The 16,346-nt window shown below is 41.6% G+C and overlaps 1 protein-coding gene and 1 long non-coding RNA gene across 5 annotated transcripts in view; one reads left to right on the forward strand and one right to left on the reverse strand.

The window, feature by feature from the left end:
- The window catches only part of C2H2orf92 (chromosome 2 C2orf92 homolog), a 58,750-nt gene that overhangs the window by 4,061 nt on the left and 38,343 nt on the right, over positions 1–16,346 (forward strand). The window contains exon 1 of one of the 4 annotated variants that reach the window (XR_011490431.1): positions 49–755. The exons of 2 other annotated variants lie outside the window; for them this stretch is intronic. Coding sequence is in view for 1 of the 2 variants with exons in the window: in XM_070474575.1 (XP_070330676.1) it covers positions 16,264–16,324 (61 nt within the window). In the remaining variant the exon portion in view is untranslated. Of the gene's footprint in view, positions 1–48; positions 756–15,897; positions 16,325–16,346 lie in introns of those variants that run through there. One more of the 4 variants, XM_070474575.1, reaches the window with a different exon arrangement.
- LOC139037552 (uncharacterized) lies at positions 10,710–16,149 on the reverse strand. The gene is made up of 2 exons (XR_011490438.1): positions 15,936–16,149; positions 10,710–10,910 (listed from the first exon to the last, which is right to left on the reverse strand). It is a non-coding gene; the product is annotated as an uncharacterized lncRNA (long non-coding RNA).

A 16,346-nucleotide genomic window follows, 5' to 3' on the forward strand; every position in this document is an offset into this window, starting at 1 on the left:
GAACTGCCCGGGCGCTTCCAAGGTAGGCTGCAGCGTGTGTGGGTGACGTCATCGCTCCGCGCTTAAAGAGGGCGCGGTCGGAACCCGGCGGGCTGGTAGTTCACTTGTCCAGGACTCCCGTTTTCCTCAGCGAGCAGTCCCCAAGGAGGCCGGCGGTGGATATTTCACACAAAGCATTTCTTTATTGAGCACTGAGGAAGATCCTTTCCCTTATAAAAATGATAACTTCGTGATAGCGGTAGCTGAAGTGAACGGAGCACCAGTTTAGTGCTTGCGCAGCACTTCTACCCATTTTACATAGATGATCCTATTACACCCTTGCAATTACTCAGGTATTATTTCCCGATTTTACGGATACGGGAACCGACGAGTCTCAACGCGTGTGTACCTTGCCCAACAGTTATCTTGTTGGCAGCAGCTGGCATGAGCACGCGGGGAGCCTTCAACGGCTCAGGGGTCCACAGGGCAAGAAGATACCCAGTCCTGAATTCATTGACCAGACTGAGCCATAGTTATTTGCCGCTCTATAGAATTTTCCCACTAGACTGTGAGGTTAAATTTGGTCAAGTTGAAGCACAACATCACACAGGAAAGTGCAGAAATCGTAAGTGTACATTTCAATGAATTATTAACTTGTGAACACTGAGTTTAAAAAACAGCATGAGCAGTGTTCCAGAAGCCTCCCACCCCTCTTGCTCACTGCCCTCTTCTTCCTCGAAAGGGACTACTATCCTCCAGTCTACAGGTCACCACAGGTTAGTTTAGCCTATTTTGGAGTTTTATGCAAATAGAATCATAGATATGTGTTCATTTGTATCTGGTGTCTATGCGTTCATAAAATGGGTCAGCATGCAACTGTTTAAAATAATGAAGGAATTCTGTATAATCTGATATGAAATACATCAGGACATATGGCTAAGTCAAAGCAAAGAAAGACAGTCACAATGTCTAGAATGTTTATGTGTGAATGGCTCTGAAGAATGTCTGAGGAACCTTCAACACTTTTCAACATGGGGAAGGGGGACCACTGGTAAAGGTGGGGGAATGAAGAGCAAATTCTTTGTACAATGTAAACTTTTATTTTAATTTTTTAATATGTTCATGTATTTGTACGTGGGTGCTGAGTTGCTCAGTTCTGTCCAGCTATTCTGTGGCCCCATGGACTGTAGCCAGCCAGGCCTCTCTGTCCATGGAATTTCCCAGGCAAGAGTACTGGAGTGGATTGCCATTCCCTTCTCCAGGGGATCTTCCTGACTCAGGGATCGAACCCTCAGGAGAAGACCCTCTTGTGTCTTCTGCATTGGCAGGCAAGTTCTTTACCATTGAGCTACCTGGGAAGCCCCTGCTCATGTATATATTACTTTTTCCTTATGTTAAAGTTGTGGTAAAATCCATGAGACATACAATTTACCACCATAACCCATTAAATTCTTTTAATTCGGGGTGTGGTTGGTTTGTAATGCACAGTTTCGCGTGTACAGCAAAGTGAATCTGGTATCCATATACACATATCCACTGTTCTTAAGATTCTTCCTAACTCATTTTAAAGTGTACAGTTCAGCGGTATTAAATACCTTTGTGATATTGTGCAACGGTTACCACCATCCATCTCCATAATATTTTTCATCTTATAACACTGAAATGCTGTACTCATTAAACAGTAACTCCCCATTTCCCATGTGACAGAATTTCCTTCCTTTTTATGGCTGAATTATATCCCATTAAATGTACATGCTACATTTTGCTTATCCATTCATCTGTTGATGAATTCTTGGGTCTCTTTCACATTTTAGCTATTGTAAGCAATACTGCTGTGAACATTGGTGAATATATTCACTGTGAATACCTCTTCAAGACTCTGCCTTCAATTCTCTGGGATATATAACAAGATATGGGATTGGACTGGATTAAAGATTCACTGAGCATGGCCCTGACCATCAGAGCAAGACTCAGATTCCCCACAACTAGTCCCTCCCATCAGGAGGCTCCCACAAGCCTCTTACCCTTATCCATCAGAGGGAAGACAGAATGGAAACCACAGTTACAGAAAACTAACCAAACTGATCACTTGGATCACAGCCTTGTCTAACTCAATGAAAACCACGGGCCATGCTGCGTAGGGCCACCCAAGATGGATGGGTCATGGTGAAGAGTTTCGACAAAACATGGTACACTGGAGAAGAGAATGGCAAGCCACTTCAGTATTCTTGCCTTGAGAACCCCATGAACTTTATGAGGAGGCAAAAAGATATGATAGTGAAAGATGAACTCCCCAGGTCAGTAGGTGCCCAACATGCTACTGGAGAAGAGTGGATAAATAGCTCCAGGAAGAATGAAGAGGCTGAGCCAAAGTGAAAGGAACACCCATTTGTGGATATGACTGGTGATGGAAGTAAAGTCTGATGCCATAAAGAATATTGCATAGGAACCAGGAATGTTAGGTCCATGAATCAAGGTAAATTCAAAGTGGTCAAACAGGAGATGGCAAGAGTGAACGTCGACATTTTAGGAATCAGTGAACTAAAATGGACTGGAATGGGTGAATTTAATTCAGATGACCATTATATCTACTACTGTGGGCAGGAATCCTTTAGAAGAAATGGAGTAGCCCTCATAGTCAACAAACGAGTCTGAAATGCAGTATCTGGATGCAATCTCAAAAACAAGAAAATGATCTCTGTCTGTTTCCAAGGCACACAATTCAGTATCACAGTAATTCAGGACTATGCCCCAACCACTAATGCTGAAGAAGCTGAAGTTGAATGGTTCTATGAAGACCTACAAGACCTTCTAGAACTAACAGCCCAACATATGTCCTTTTCATCATAGGGGACTGGAATGCAAAAGTAGGAAGTAAAGAGATATTTGGAGTAACAGGCAAATTTGGCCTTGGAGTACAGAATGAAGCAGGGCAAAGGCTAACAGAGTTTTGCAAAAGAACACACTGGTCACAGCAAACACCCTGTTCCAACAACACAAGAGAAGACTCTACACATGGACATCACCAGCTAGTCAGTACGGAAATCAGATTGATTATATTCTTTGCAGCCAAAGATAGAGAAGTTCTATACAGTCAGCTAAAGCAGGACTGGGAGCTGACTGTGGCACAGATCATGAACTCCTTATTGCCAAATTCAGACTGAAATTGAAGAAAGTAGGGAAAACCACTGGACCATTCAGGTATGACCTAAATCAAATCCCTTATGATTATACAGTGGAAGTTTCAAATAGATTCAAGGGATTAGATCTGATAGACAGAGTGCCTGAAGAACTTTGGGCGGAGGTTGGTAACATTGTACAGAAGGTGATGATCAAAACCATCCCCAAGAAGATGAAATGCAAAAAGGCAAAATGGTTGTCTGAGGAGGCCTTACAAATAGCTGTGACTAGGAGAGAAGCAAAAGGCAAAGGAGAAAAGGAAAGATATTCCCATTTGAAGGCAGAGTTCCAAAGAATAGCCAGGAGAGATAAGAAAACCTTCCTCAGTGATCAATGCAAAGAAATAAAGGAAAACAACAGAATGGGAAAGTCTAGAGAACTCTTCAAGAAAATTAAGAGCTACCAAGGGAACATTTCAAGCAAAGATGGGCACAATAAAGGACAGAAATGGTACGGCCCTAACAGAAGCAGAAGATATTAAGAAGAGGTGGCAAGACTACACAGAAGAACTATATAAAACAGATCTTCATGACCCAGATAACCACGATGGTGTGATCACTCATCTAGAGCCAGACATCCTGGAATGCAAAGTCAAGTGGGCCTTAGGGAACATCACTACAAAAAGAGCTAATGGAGGTGATGGAATTCCATCTGAGCTATTTCAAATCCTAAAAGATGACACTTAGAAAGTGCTGCACTCAATATGCCAGCAAGTTTGGAAAACTCAGCAGTGGCCACAGGACTGGAAAAGGTCAGTTTTCATTCCAATCCCAAAGAAAGTCAATGCCAAAGAATGTTCAAATTACCACACAATTGCACTGATCTCACACACTGGTAAAGTAATGCTCAAAATTCTCCAGCTGTGCTTCAACAGTATGTGAACCATGAACTTCCAGATGTTCAAGCTGGATTTAGAAAAGGCAGAGGAACCAAAAGTCAAATTGCCAACATCCATTGTTGTATCATAGAAAAAGCAAGAGAATTCCAGAAAAACATCTACTTCTGCTTTATTGACTATGCCAAAGACTTTGACTGTGTGGATCACAGCAAACTGGAAAATTCTTCAAGAGATGGGAATACCAGACCACCTGACCTGCCTCTTGAGAAATCTGTGTGCAGGTCAAGAAGCAACAGTTAGAACTGTTAGAACTGGACATGGAACAATAGACTGGTTCCAAATAGGGAAAGGAGTATGTCAAGGCTGTATATTGTCACTCTGCTTATTAACTTACATGCAGAGTACATCATGTGGAATGTCGGACTGGGTAAAGCATAAGCTGGAGTCAGGATTGTAGGGAGAAACATCAATAACCTCAGATATGCAGATGACACCACCCTTATGGCAGAAAGGGATGAGGAACTAAATAGCCTCTTGAAAGTGAAAGAGGAGAGTGAAAAAGCTGGCTTAAACTCAACATTCAGAAAACTAAGGTCGTGGCATCCGGTCCCATCACTTCTTAGCAAATAGATGGGTTAACAATGGAAACAGTGACAGACTATTTTCTTGGGTTCCAGAATCACTACAGATGGTGACTGCAGCCATGAAATTAAAAGGTGCTTGCTCCTCGAAAGAATAGCTATGACAAACCTAGACAACATATTAAAAAGCAAAGACATTACTTTACCGACAAAGGCCCATCTAATCAAAACTGTGGTTTTTCCAGTAGTCGTGTATAGATGTGGGAGTTGGACCATAAAGAAAGCTGAGCGCTGAAGAATTGATGCTTTTGAACTGTGGTGTTGGAGACGACTCTTGAGAGTCCCTTGGAGTGCAAGGAGATCAAGCCAGTCAATCCTAAAGGAAATCAGTCCAGAATATTCATTGGAAAGACTCATGCTGAAGCTGAAACTCCATTACTTTGGTCACCTGATGTGAAGAACTGACTCATCAAAAAAGACCAAGACTGTGATGCTGGGAAAAACTGAAGGTAGGAGGAGAAGGGGATGTCAGAGGATGAGATGGTTGGATGACATCACTGACTAGATGGACATGAGTTTGAGCAAGCTCCAGGAATTGGTGCTAGACAGGGAAGCCTGCCGTGCTGCAGTCCATGGGGTCGCAAAGAATCGGACATGACTGAGCAACTGAACTGAACAGACTGATGGGATTGCTGGATCATATTAAAATTCTGCTTTTGATTGCTTTAAGAACAGCCATACTCTTTTACATAGTGGATGCATTATTTTTCATTCCCAACAACAGTGCACAAGGATTCCAATTTCTCCACAGCCTCACCACCCTGGTTATATTCTGTTTTTGTTTTGTATTATAGCCATCCTAATGAGTATGAGATCGTAGCTCATCATTGGTTTGATTTGCATTTCTGCAGTGATTCATGATGTTGCATAGCTTTTAATTTGCCTGTTGGCCATTTGTGTATCTTCTTTGGATAAATGTCTGTTTAGTACCCATTTTTTCAAGTTTCTTTTTTTTTTCCATTTATTTTTATTAGTTGGAGGCTAATTACTTTACATCATTGCAGTGGTTTTTGTCATACATTGAAATGAATTAGCCATGGATTTACATGTATTCCCCATCCTGGTCCCCCCTCCCACCTCCCTCTCCACCCGATCCCTCTGGGTCTTCCCAGTGCACCAGGCCCGAGCACTTGTCTCATGCACCCAACCTGGGCTGGTGATCTGTTTCACCCTAGATAATATACATGTTTCGATGCTGTTCTCTTGAAACATCCCACCCTCACCTTCTCCCAGAGTCCACAAGTCTGTTCTATACATCTGAGTCTCTTTTTCTGTTTTGCATATAGGGTTATCGTTACCATCTTTCTAAATTCCATATATATGTGTTAGTATACTGTAATGGTCTTTATCTTTCTGGCTTACTTCGCTCTGTATTCAAGTTTCTTTTTAAAAGTTATTTCCTTATTATTTTTGGCTGTGCTGGGTCTTTGTTGCTGTGTGCAGACTTTCTCTATTTGCGGCAGGTGGGGGCTACTCTTGTTGCAGTGTGCAGGCTTCCACTGTGGTGTCTTCTCGTGTTGTGGAGCACGGGCTCTAGGTGCTCGGGCTTCAGCAGTTGCGACACAAGGGCTCACTAGTTGTGGCTCGGAGGCCCTAGAGCGCAGGCTCAGCAGTTGTGGCACACCGGCTTAGTCGGTCCAAGGCATGTGGGATCTTCCTGGACAAGGGATTGAACCTATGTCCCCTGCATTGGCGGAGATTCCTATCCACTGTGCCACCAGGGAAGTGCTTTTGATGTGTTACTTTTAAAAATGAAATATGAAATGAGGATGAAAAAGTACTTGCATAACGAACCCCCGAGCTTTAGAAGTGCCAGGGTCCTGTTTGTGAAGAGTCCTCAGGACTCTTGTCAGCAGGATAATAGTGCTGGAGAAACAGTGCCTGAGGAAGGGCCCCCAAAGTACATTCTGTTAAAGGTCATTTGATACCTTTGTTATCAGTTGACCTCGTGTGTATGAATTTATTTCTGGACCCTCTGTCCCATTGATCTCTTTGTCAGTACCACATGGTCTTATTCATTGTAGTTTTCTTTATCTTGAAATCAGATAATGTTAAGCCCTCTTTAGTTCTTTTTCAAATTGTTTTGAAAAACCTGGATCCTTTGACTTCCATACAATTTGGGGATCAGCTTCTCCATATATACAAGGAAGCCTCTTGGAATTTTGATTGGTTTTGCATTGAATCTATAGGTCAATTTGAGGAGAGTTAACATCTTAACAAAATGTCTTCTGATCCATAAGCGTGTCTCTCTTCATATTAGGTCTTTTAAATTTTATTATTATCATTACTGAAATATAATTGGTTTACAGTGTTGTGTTAGTTTCTGGTGTACAGCAAAATGATTCAGTTATATATACATATATGTACATATATATAAGTATATATTCTTTTCCAGATGCTTTTTCATTGCGGTTTATCACATGATATTGAATATAGCTTCCTGTGCTCTGCAGTTCAGCCTTGTCGTCACTGTATGATAGTAGTTTATAGCTGCCCGTCCCAAACTCCTGATCTAGTCCCCCCTTCCCCTCTTTGGAAACAGGTTTGTTTTGTGTTTCTGTTTTGTAAATAAGTTAATTTGTATTATATTTTAGATTCTACATATAAGTGGTATCATATGATATTTGTCTTTGTCTGAATTACTTCACTTACTGTGAGAGTCTCTAGGTTGGTCTGTGTTGCTGCATTGTTCCTTTCATTTTTATGGCTGAGCAGTATTCCATTATGTGTGTGTGTATATGTGTGTGTGTGTGTGTGTGTGCTCAGACATTGTGTGTTCAGACGTGACTGACTCTTTGCAACTCGGTGGACTGTAGCCCACCAGGCTCCTTTGTCCATGGGATTCTCCAGGCAAGAATACTGGAGTGGGTTGCCATTTCCTGCTCCAGGGGATCTTCCTGCTCCAGGGGATCTTCCCGATCCAGGAATCCAACCCGCATGGCCTGTGTCTTCTGCCTTGCAGGTGGATTTTTTACCACCAGTTCCACCTGGGAAGCCAATATGAAGTGAAAGTGAAAGTTGCTCAGTCGTGTCTGACTCTCTGCAACCCCATGGACTATACAGTCCATGGAATTCTCTAGGCCAGAATACTGGAGCGGGTAGCCTTTCCCTTCTCCTGAGGGTCTTCCCAACCCAGGGATCGAACCCAGGTCTCCCACCTTGCAGACAAATTCTTTACCACTAATGCCACCTGGGAAATCTATATATATAGAACCAATCTTCATGGATATTTAGGTTGCTTCTGTGTCTTGCCCATTGTTAAGTAGTGCTGCTGTGAAGATTGGGATGCATGTTACAACATTATTTCTGTTTTATGTTTTTTGGTGTTTTGCCCATGAGGCATTTGGAATTTTAGCTCCCTGACTAGGGATCAGACCCATACCCCCTGCCTTGGGAGGTGAAGTCTTAACACTGGACCACCAGGGAAGTCCCTGTAATGCATATATCTTTTCAAATTAGAGTTTTCTCTGGAGGTATGCCCAGGAGTGAGATAAATTTTATTACTTTTGAAAGTTTCTGGTGTATAGATTTTAGAGTCTTCCATCAAGTTTATCCCTAAATAATGCATATTTTTGATGCTACTATCAATAGTATTGTTTCTCTAATTTAAACTTTAATTATTCATTGTCAATAGATAGAAATAAAATTGATTTTAAAAAACAGTAGATTTTATAGTTAGAGCAGATTTAGCTTTACAGAAAAATTGTGCAGAAAATACAAAGTTCCCCTATACCTCCATAAACACCCACCCTTCCTTGCTGCAATTTCCTCAGTTCTTAACATTTTGCATTACTGAATGCATAGGTTGCAACTGATGAACCAATATTGATACATTATTATTAACTAAGGCCTATAGGTTACATTGCTTCCCCTGTGGCTCAGCGGTAAAGAATCCACCTGCCAATGCAGAACATGCAGGAGACGGGGATTGGATCCCTGGGTTGGGAAGATCCTGGAGGAGGGTATGGCAACCCACTCCAGTATTCTTGCCTGGAAAACCCCAGGGGCTGAGGAGCCTGGTGGGCTGCAGTCCGTGGGGTCACAGAGAGTCAGACACAGCTGAAGCAACTGAGCACAGCATAGCACATGGGTCACATTAGGGCTCACTTTTTGTGTTTTACTTTCGGTGGGTTTTTGACAAATGCATAATGTATCCACCAGTACAGTATCATTCAGAATGGTTTATGGCTTTAAACAAATTCCCTGTTTCCACATATTCATTCCTTTCTTCCTCCATTTTTTTTTTTTTTTTTACTGTCTGTATGATTTTGCCTTTATACATAATGTCATGCAGTTGGAATCATGCAGTGTGTAGTCTTTTCAGCTTGGTCTCTCTCACTTAGAATTAAGGCTCCTCCATACCTTTTTGTAACTCGATAGAATCATTTCTTCTGTTGCTGAAAAGTATTCCATTGTCTGGATGTATTGCATTTTTTTTTCTTCGCTGCACCCCTCAGCACTTGAAACTTCCCCAACCTGGGATCAAACTTGCACCCTTTGTGTTGGGAGCACAGAGTCTTAACCCCTGGTCCACCAGGGAAGTCCCTTGCCGTTTGTTTATCCATTCATCTATGGAAGGACATCTAAGTTGCTTCCAATTTTTGGCAATTATGAGTAAAGCTGTGGTAAACATCCATGTGCAGCTTTTTATGTGGGCATACAATTTCAACTCATCTGTTTCAGTACCTCAGAATGTAACTGATGGATGGTAAACCTGTGTTTAGCTTTGTAAGAAAAGTGTTGCAGAGTGGTTGCGCCAGTGTTGCCTTCCCATCAGTAATGAATGAGGGTTCCTGTTTCTCTGCATCCTCTACAGTATTCGATGCTGTCAGCATTTTGGCCTGTAGCTGTTCTAATAGGTGTGTAGTGGCATCTCACTGTTGTTTTAATTTGTAGTTTCTTAATGACATATGATGGTACACATCTTTCATATGAATATTTGCTACCTATATAGTGTAGGAAATATGGTGAGGTGTCTGTTCAGGTTTCACCCACTTTTTAATTGAGTTGTTTTCTTGTTGAGCTTTAGGAATTCTTTGTATATTTTAGATGCAAGTCCTTTATTACATGTGTATTGCAAATATTTTCTCCTGGTTTGTAGTTTTTCTTTTCATTCTCTTAGTAAATTGGTTTTAAAAACGTCCTGCTGCCCTGCTAAACTCATTTATTTTTTCTTAGGAATTCTTAGATTTTTTTACCTAGATAATCAAGTCAACTAAGAATAAAGACAGTTTTATTTCTTCCTTTTAAATCTTGTATGCCTTTTATTTCTTTTCATTGCCTTACTGCATGGGCAGACCCTTGAGGACAAAGTTGAATGGGAGTGGTAAGAGTGGACATCCTTGTTTTGATCCTGAGATTAGGGAGGAAGCATTCAATCTTTTACCATTTTGTTTGTGATGAGGTTACTTTAGGTCTTGCATAGATTCTCTTTATCAAACTGAGAAAATTATCTTTGTTTTCTAGTTAATGGGAGTTTTATCCTAAATGGATGTTGGTTGATTTGGTTGGTTGATTTAGTCACTAAGTTGTGTTTAGTTGCTAAGACTATTGCAACCCCATGGACTGTAGCCTGCCAGGCTCCTCTGTGCATGGGATTCTCCAGGCAAGAGTACTTGAGTGGGCTGCCATTTAGCTTTCATCAAGTGCCTTTTTTTTTTAATATGGAGCTTTTTTCTTTTTTTAAAAAAGAAAAGTGCTTTCTGTCTTACATTACTATTAAGTTTATTTATTTCTTCTTGAGGAGGCTCTATTAGTTTGTGTTAAGGAATCTGTACATTTTATCTAGTTGTTGAATTTATTGGCAGAAAGTTTTTCAAAATAATTGTACACTTATCTTCCTTTACATCTGTAGTATCTCTAGTAATGTGTACTTTCTCATCCCTGATATTAATATGTTTTCTGTCTTTTTGTCTGATAAGTCTGGCTAGAGTTTTATATTTTATTGATTTTCTCAAAGAACTAGCTTTTTGTTTCATTGATTACCCCCTCAAGTGGTTTTTATGTTTTTAAAAGGCTATAAAAATAACAGCAAAGAGAAAAGAAACATACATAGCCTGCAAAACTTGAAATATTTTCTATCTGGCTCTTTACGGAAAAGATTTATTGATTCTTACTCCATACTTGGATGACTATGTAAATATAGATGTTGTTGAAGTAAAAGAAGTAGACTGCCGGTGATTTCTCCAGGAAAAAAGAAAAGGGGTTTATTTTGGGATCCACAGAGAATTCCAATTTGGGGTCCTCAATCATGGTGTGCTACGGATAAGTTCCTGCATGGCAAGAGAGAGAGAACTCTTTTATAAAAGAGAAAAGCAAGTTGGGGGAGGCCACAGCAAACAAAGGATCCATGGATTTCACTGGCTGAGCCCTTGCCGGAAGTGAAGAGGACTTGTTTCTTCTTCCTGTTGGGCTCTGAGAACAGGAGCGCCCCCTTGTGGTCTCTCCGCTCTGGATAGAGTTGAGGTTTCTGTTTATTGATTTCTCACACTATTTTTCTGTCATACCTTGGCACTTAACAGTTCTGCCGGGAAACAAGAGAATCCGGGGAGAGAAAGCCTGTTGATCATGTAAAAGCAGCTGGTAGATCACACCTCGTGTGCTCTGGTGTCCTCAGGTTGCAAAGCAACCCATAGTCTCTTCCTCTGGTGATGTCAGCAGATAGAAGGGAAAGGAGGGGTAAGTGGGAGAGGAGGTGGTGAAGATTTTGGTAATGACTTGTTGGGATTCAACAGTGGCCTCTCATGTCAGCAGCACTGAAGTGAGGATGGGATGCTGCTGGCTGGTGCCTGCTGCACCAGTAGAGGGGGGCCAGCTGGCCAGGTTTGGGGATGTATTTGAGAGTCAAATAGAGGATTTGCTCATGGATTGGATGCGTGGTGAAAGAGAAAGAGAGGAGTCTGGGGTGTGCTCTGGATTTTGGCCTGAACAAGTAGGATTGATTTGTTGCTGAGATGGGGGAAAGTGGCAGGAGTGGGCCATAGGACTTGAAAGACAGATGCTTATACATCTTGAGTTTGAAGCTAGCCATTGCTTTGGTTTTATTGACCCTTAGCATTGTGTGAAATCCCCTTGGTTACAGTCCCCCAGAGGACTCCATCTCCAACCCACATCCAGCCCATGCCCAGGCCCTTTCAGGGTCTTGCTTGATTGAAGCCTCCCCAATCTCTTGCCCAGGTCTTTTCCACCTCTGGGTATTTAAGTAAAGTTCAATTCTATAAAGAGCAATATTGTGTATGAACCTGGAATGTTAAGTCCATCAATAAAGGCAAATTGGAAGTGGTCAAACAGGAGATGGCAAGAGTGAATTTCGGCATTTTAGGAATCAGTGAACTAAAATGGACTGGAATGGGTGAGTTTAACTCAGATGACCATTCTATCTACTACTGTGGGCAAGAATCCCTTAGAAGGAATGGAGTAGTCATCATAGTCAACCAAGGAGTCTGAAGTGCAGTACTTGGATGCAATCTCAAAAACAACAGAATGATCTCTGTTTGTTTCCAAGGCAAACCGTTCAATATGGTTTGTAATCCAAGTCTATGCCCTGACCAGTAATGCTGAAGAAGCTGAAGCTGAACCGTTCTATGAAGACCTACAAGACCTTCTAGAACTAACACCCCCAAAAGATGTCCTTTTCATTATAGGGGACTGGAATGCAAAAGTAGGAAGTAAAGAAATACCTGGAATAATGGGCAAATTTGGCCTTGGAGTACAGAATAAAGCAGGGCAAAGGCTAACAGAGTTTTTCAAGAGAATGCACTGGTCATAGCAAATACCCTCTTCCAACAACTCAAGAGAAGACTCTGCACATGGACATCACGAGCTGGTCAGTACAGAAATCAGACTGATTATTTTCTTTGCAGCCAAAGATGGAGAAGTTCTATACAGTCAGCAAAAACAGGACTGGGAGCTGACTGTGGCACAGATCATGAACTCCTTATTGCCAAATTCAGACTGAAATTGAAGAAAGTAGGGAAAACCACTAGACCATTCAGGTATGACCTAAATCAAATCCCTTACGATTATACAGTGGAAGTTTCAAATAGATTCAAGGGATTAAATCTGATAGACACAGTGCCTGAAGAACTATGGATGGAGGTTCATGACATTGTACAGGAGGCAGGGATCAAGACCATCCCCAAGGAAAAGAAATGCAAAAGGGCAAAATGGTTGTCTGAGGAGGGCTTACAAATAGCTGTGACTAGGAGAGAAGCAAAAGGCAAAGGAGAAAAGGAAAGATATTCCCATTTGAAGGCAGAGTTCCAAAGAATAGCAAGGAGAGATAAGAAAGCCTTCCTCAGCGATCAATGCAAAGAAATAAAGGAAAACAACAGAATGGGAAATTCTAGAGATCTCTTCAAGAAAATTAAGAGCTACCAAGGGAACATTTCAAGCAAAGATGGGCACAATAAAGGACAGAAATGGTACGGCCCTAACAGAAGCAGAAGATATTAAGAAGAGGTGGCAAGAATACACAGAAGAACTATATAAAACAGATCTTCATGACCCAGATAACCACGATGGTGTGATCACTCATCTAGAGCCAGACATCCTGGAATGCAAAGTCAAGTGGGCCTTAGGAAACATCACTACAAAAAGAGCTAGTGGAGGTGATGGAATTCCAGCTGAGCTATTTCAAATCCTAAAAGATGACACTTAGAAAGTGCTGCACTCAATATGCCAGCAAATTTGGAAAACTCAGCAGTGGCACAGGACTGGAAAAGGTCAGTTTTCATTCCAATCCCAAAGAAAGGCAGTGCCAAAGATTGCTCACACTACTGCACAGTTGCACTCATTTTACACTCTGGTAAAGCTCAAAATTCTCCAAGCCAGGTTTCAACAGTATGTGAACCATGAACTTCCAGATGTTCAAGCTGGATTTAGAAAAAGCAGAGGAACCAAAGATCAAATTGCAACATCTGTTGGATCATCAAAAAAGCAAGAGAGTTCCAGAAAAATAGTTCCATATTTCTGCTTTATTGACTATGCCAAAGCCTTTGACTCTGTGGATCACAACAAACTGTGAAAAATTCTTCAAGAGATAGGAATACCAGACCACCTGACCTGCCTCTTGAGAAATCTGTATGCAGGTCAAGAAGCAACAGTTAGAACTGGACATGGAACAACAGACTGGTTCTAAATAGGGAAAGGAGTACATCAAGGCTGTATATCATCACCCTGCTTATTTAACTTATATGCAGAGTACATCATGAGAAATGCTGGGCTGGAAGAAGCACAAGCTGGAATCAAGACTGCAGGGAGAAATATCAATAACCTCAGATATGTAGATGATACCACCCTTATGGCAGAAAGCAAAGAACTAAAGAGCCTCTAGATTAAAGTGAAAGAGGAGAGTGAAAAAGTTGGCTTAAAACTCAACATCCAGAAAACTAAGATCATGGCATCTGGTCCCATCACTTCATGGCAAATAGATGGTGAAACAGTGGAAACAATGACAGACTTAATTCTTTTGGGTTCCAAAATCACTGCAGATGGTGACTGCAGCCATGAAATTAAAAGACGCTTGCTCCTTGGAAGACAAGTTATGACCAATCTAGACAGCATATTAAAAAGCAGAGACAAAACCCACTATAATATTGTAATTATCCTCCAACTAATAAAAATAAATGAAAAAAAAAAAAAGCAGAGACATTACTTTGCCAACAAAGGTCTGTCTAGTAAAGGCTGTGGTTTTTCCAGTAGTCATATATGGATGTGAGTTGGACTCTAAAGAAAGCTGAGTGCCGAAGAATTGATGCTTTTGAACTGTGATGTTGGAGAAGCCTCTTGAGAGTCCCTTGGACTGCAAGGAGATCCAACCAGTCCATCCTAAAGGAGATCAGTCATGAATATTCACTGGAAGGACTGATGCTGAAGCTGAAACTGCAATACTTTGGCTACCTGATACAAAGAACTGACTCATTGGAAAAAACCCTGATGCTGGGAAAGATTGAAGGCAGGAGGAGAAGGGGACTTCAGAGGATGAGATGGCTGGATGGCATCACCGACTCAATTGACAAGAGTTTGAGTAAACTCCAGGAGTTGGCGATGGACAGGGAGGCCTAGCATGGTGCAGTCCATGGGGTCACAAAGAGTTGGACACGACTGAGCAACTGAACTGAACCAGGACACACTTGCAGCACTTGCGTTCGTAGGGTGAGTGTTCTCTTTCTACAGGAGATTTTAGGTCATTTGGGGGCTGCTGTGTTTCCTCTCCACCAAGACAAGTGGCAGAAGCCAGAGAATCAGTGCCTTGGCTTAGGACTTCTTTTTATATTACTGGAATTTGAAGTTGGACATTTTCTGTCTCCCAGTTATGCTGAGGATGTGAGTTTTGTGTTGGGGTATATGTTATTTTTATTGTTTTTGTTTTTTTGAAGATATTTTAGGAAAATAACGTTTTTGCTGCTTCAGTTACCTCCTGTTATGGGTTGAATTGTGTCCCCACCCCAGATACATATGTTGATGTCCTAACCGCCAGTACTTCAGAAATGAGGTACATTAGGGTTGACTATAGTTCAATATGACTGGTGTCCTTATAAGAAGAGAAACTTTAGACACAGATGATTGTGGAGGGAAGTCACAAAGAGAAGACAGCTGCCTACAACCCAGGTTGAGAGGCCTCAGAAAGAACCAACTCTGTCTCAGACTTCTGGTCCCCGGAACTATTAGACAATAGAGTAATGTTGTTTAACCTCACCATTTTGTGGAACTTTGTTAGGGCAGTCCCATCAATCCAGTACATCTGAGCTACTCAGAATTCAACTCTATAACTTTTTCTATAACTTCTCCCTCCACCCCACCCCCTCCTCAGATTTCTTCCATCCTATCACTGCATACAAAGCAGGACTGGCTACATAACTTGTAGGACCCAGTGTATAATGAAAATGCAGGCAGAAAAGTACAGTTAAAGGTGCTAAAATATAAAGACATTTTTCCCCTTTGGAAATACTTTAATACTTATGAAATGTAATAGGGGAAATATTGACATATGAGTGACAGCATCAACTTATATTTTTATTTATAACATTTTTGGTGCTATACTTCTGTTAAAGAGAGGATGAGATGGTTAGATAGCATCACGGACTCAATGGACATGAGCCTGAACAAACTCCAGGAGATAGTGGAGGACAGGGAAGCCTGGTGTATTGTACTCCATGGGGTCGCAGAGAGTTGGACATGACTTAGGGACTGAACAACAACAACAATTCTATTATGTGATGCAATAAATAATGATACTTTTGTAATGTGATATGTTGATTTGTCCTAAGATTTTTCTGGCTACTCTAGCTACTTACAGTTCATTTAAGTTGATTTAATTGAGTTTTTGTCACTTGCAGCTGAAGAGTTCTGGTTGCCTCCAGGAGGCGGTGCCTGGGGATGAAGGAAGGCAGTGCAGAACCTAAGGCAGTGAGTGGAGAGGCTGTTGCCTTAAGGTGGCCTCTCCCTTTCCCGTGCGGGCCCATAGACACCACCCTTCCCCTTCCCACTGTGGACCTGCCCAGCCCCTCGCTTCCGTTTCCGGGTGTGACGTCACAGACCGTCGGTTCTGAAGTATCCTGGAGTTAAAGGCTGTTCTGTCTGAAGTATTTTGGGAGATTGCTTCTCTGTAATGGTACACAGACTATGGCAAAGAAGAGAGGAGCGGAGACCCTCTTCTTTGTTCTCTTCCTGGATTATTGGCAAGGTACAGAGCCTCACCCTTTCCA

This window comes from Odocoileus virginianus, chromosome 2 (assembly GCF_023699985.2).
Source record: "Odocoileus virginianus isolate 20LAN1187 ecotype Illinois chromosome 2, Ovbor_1.2, whole genome shotgun sequence".
NCBI classification, from domain to species: domain Eukaryota; kingdom Metazoa; phylum Chordata; class Mammalia; order Artiodactyla; family Cervidae; genus Odocoileus; species Odocoileus virginianus.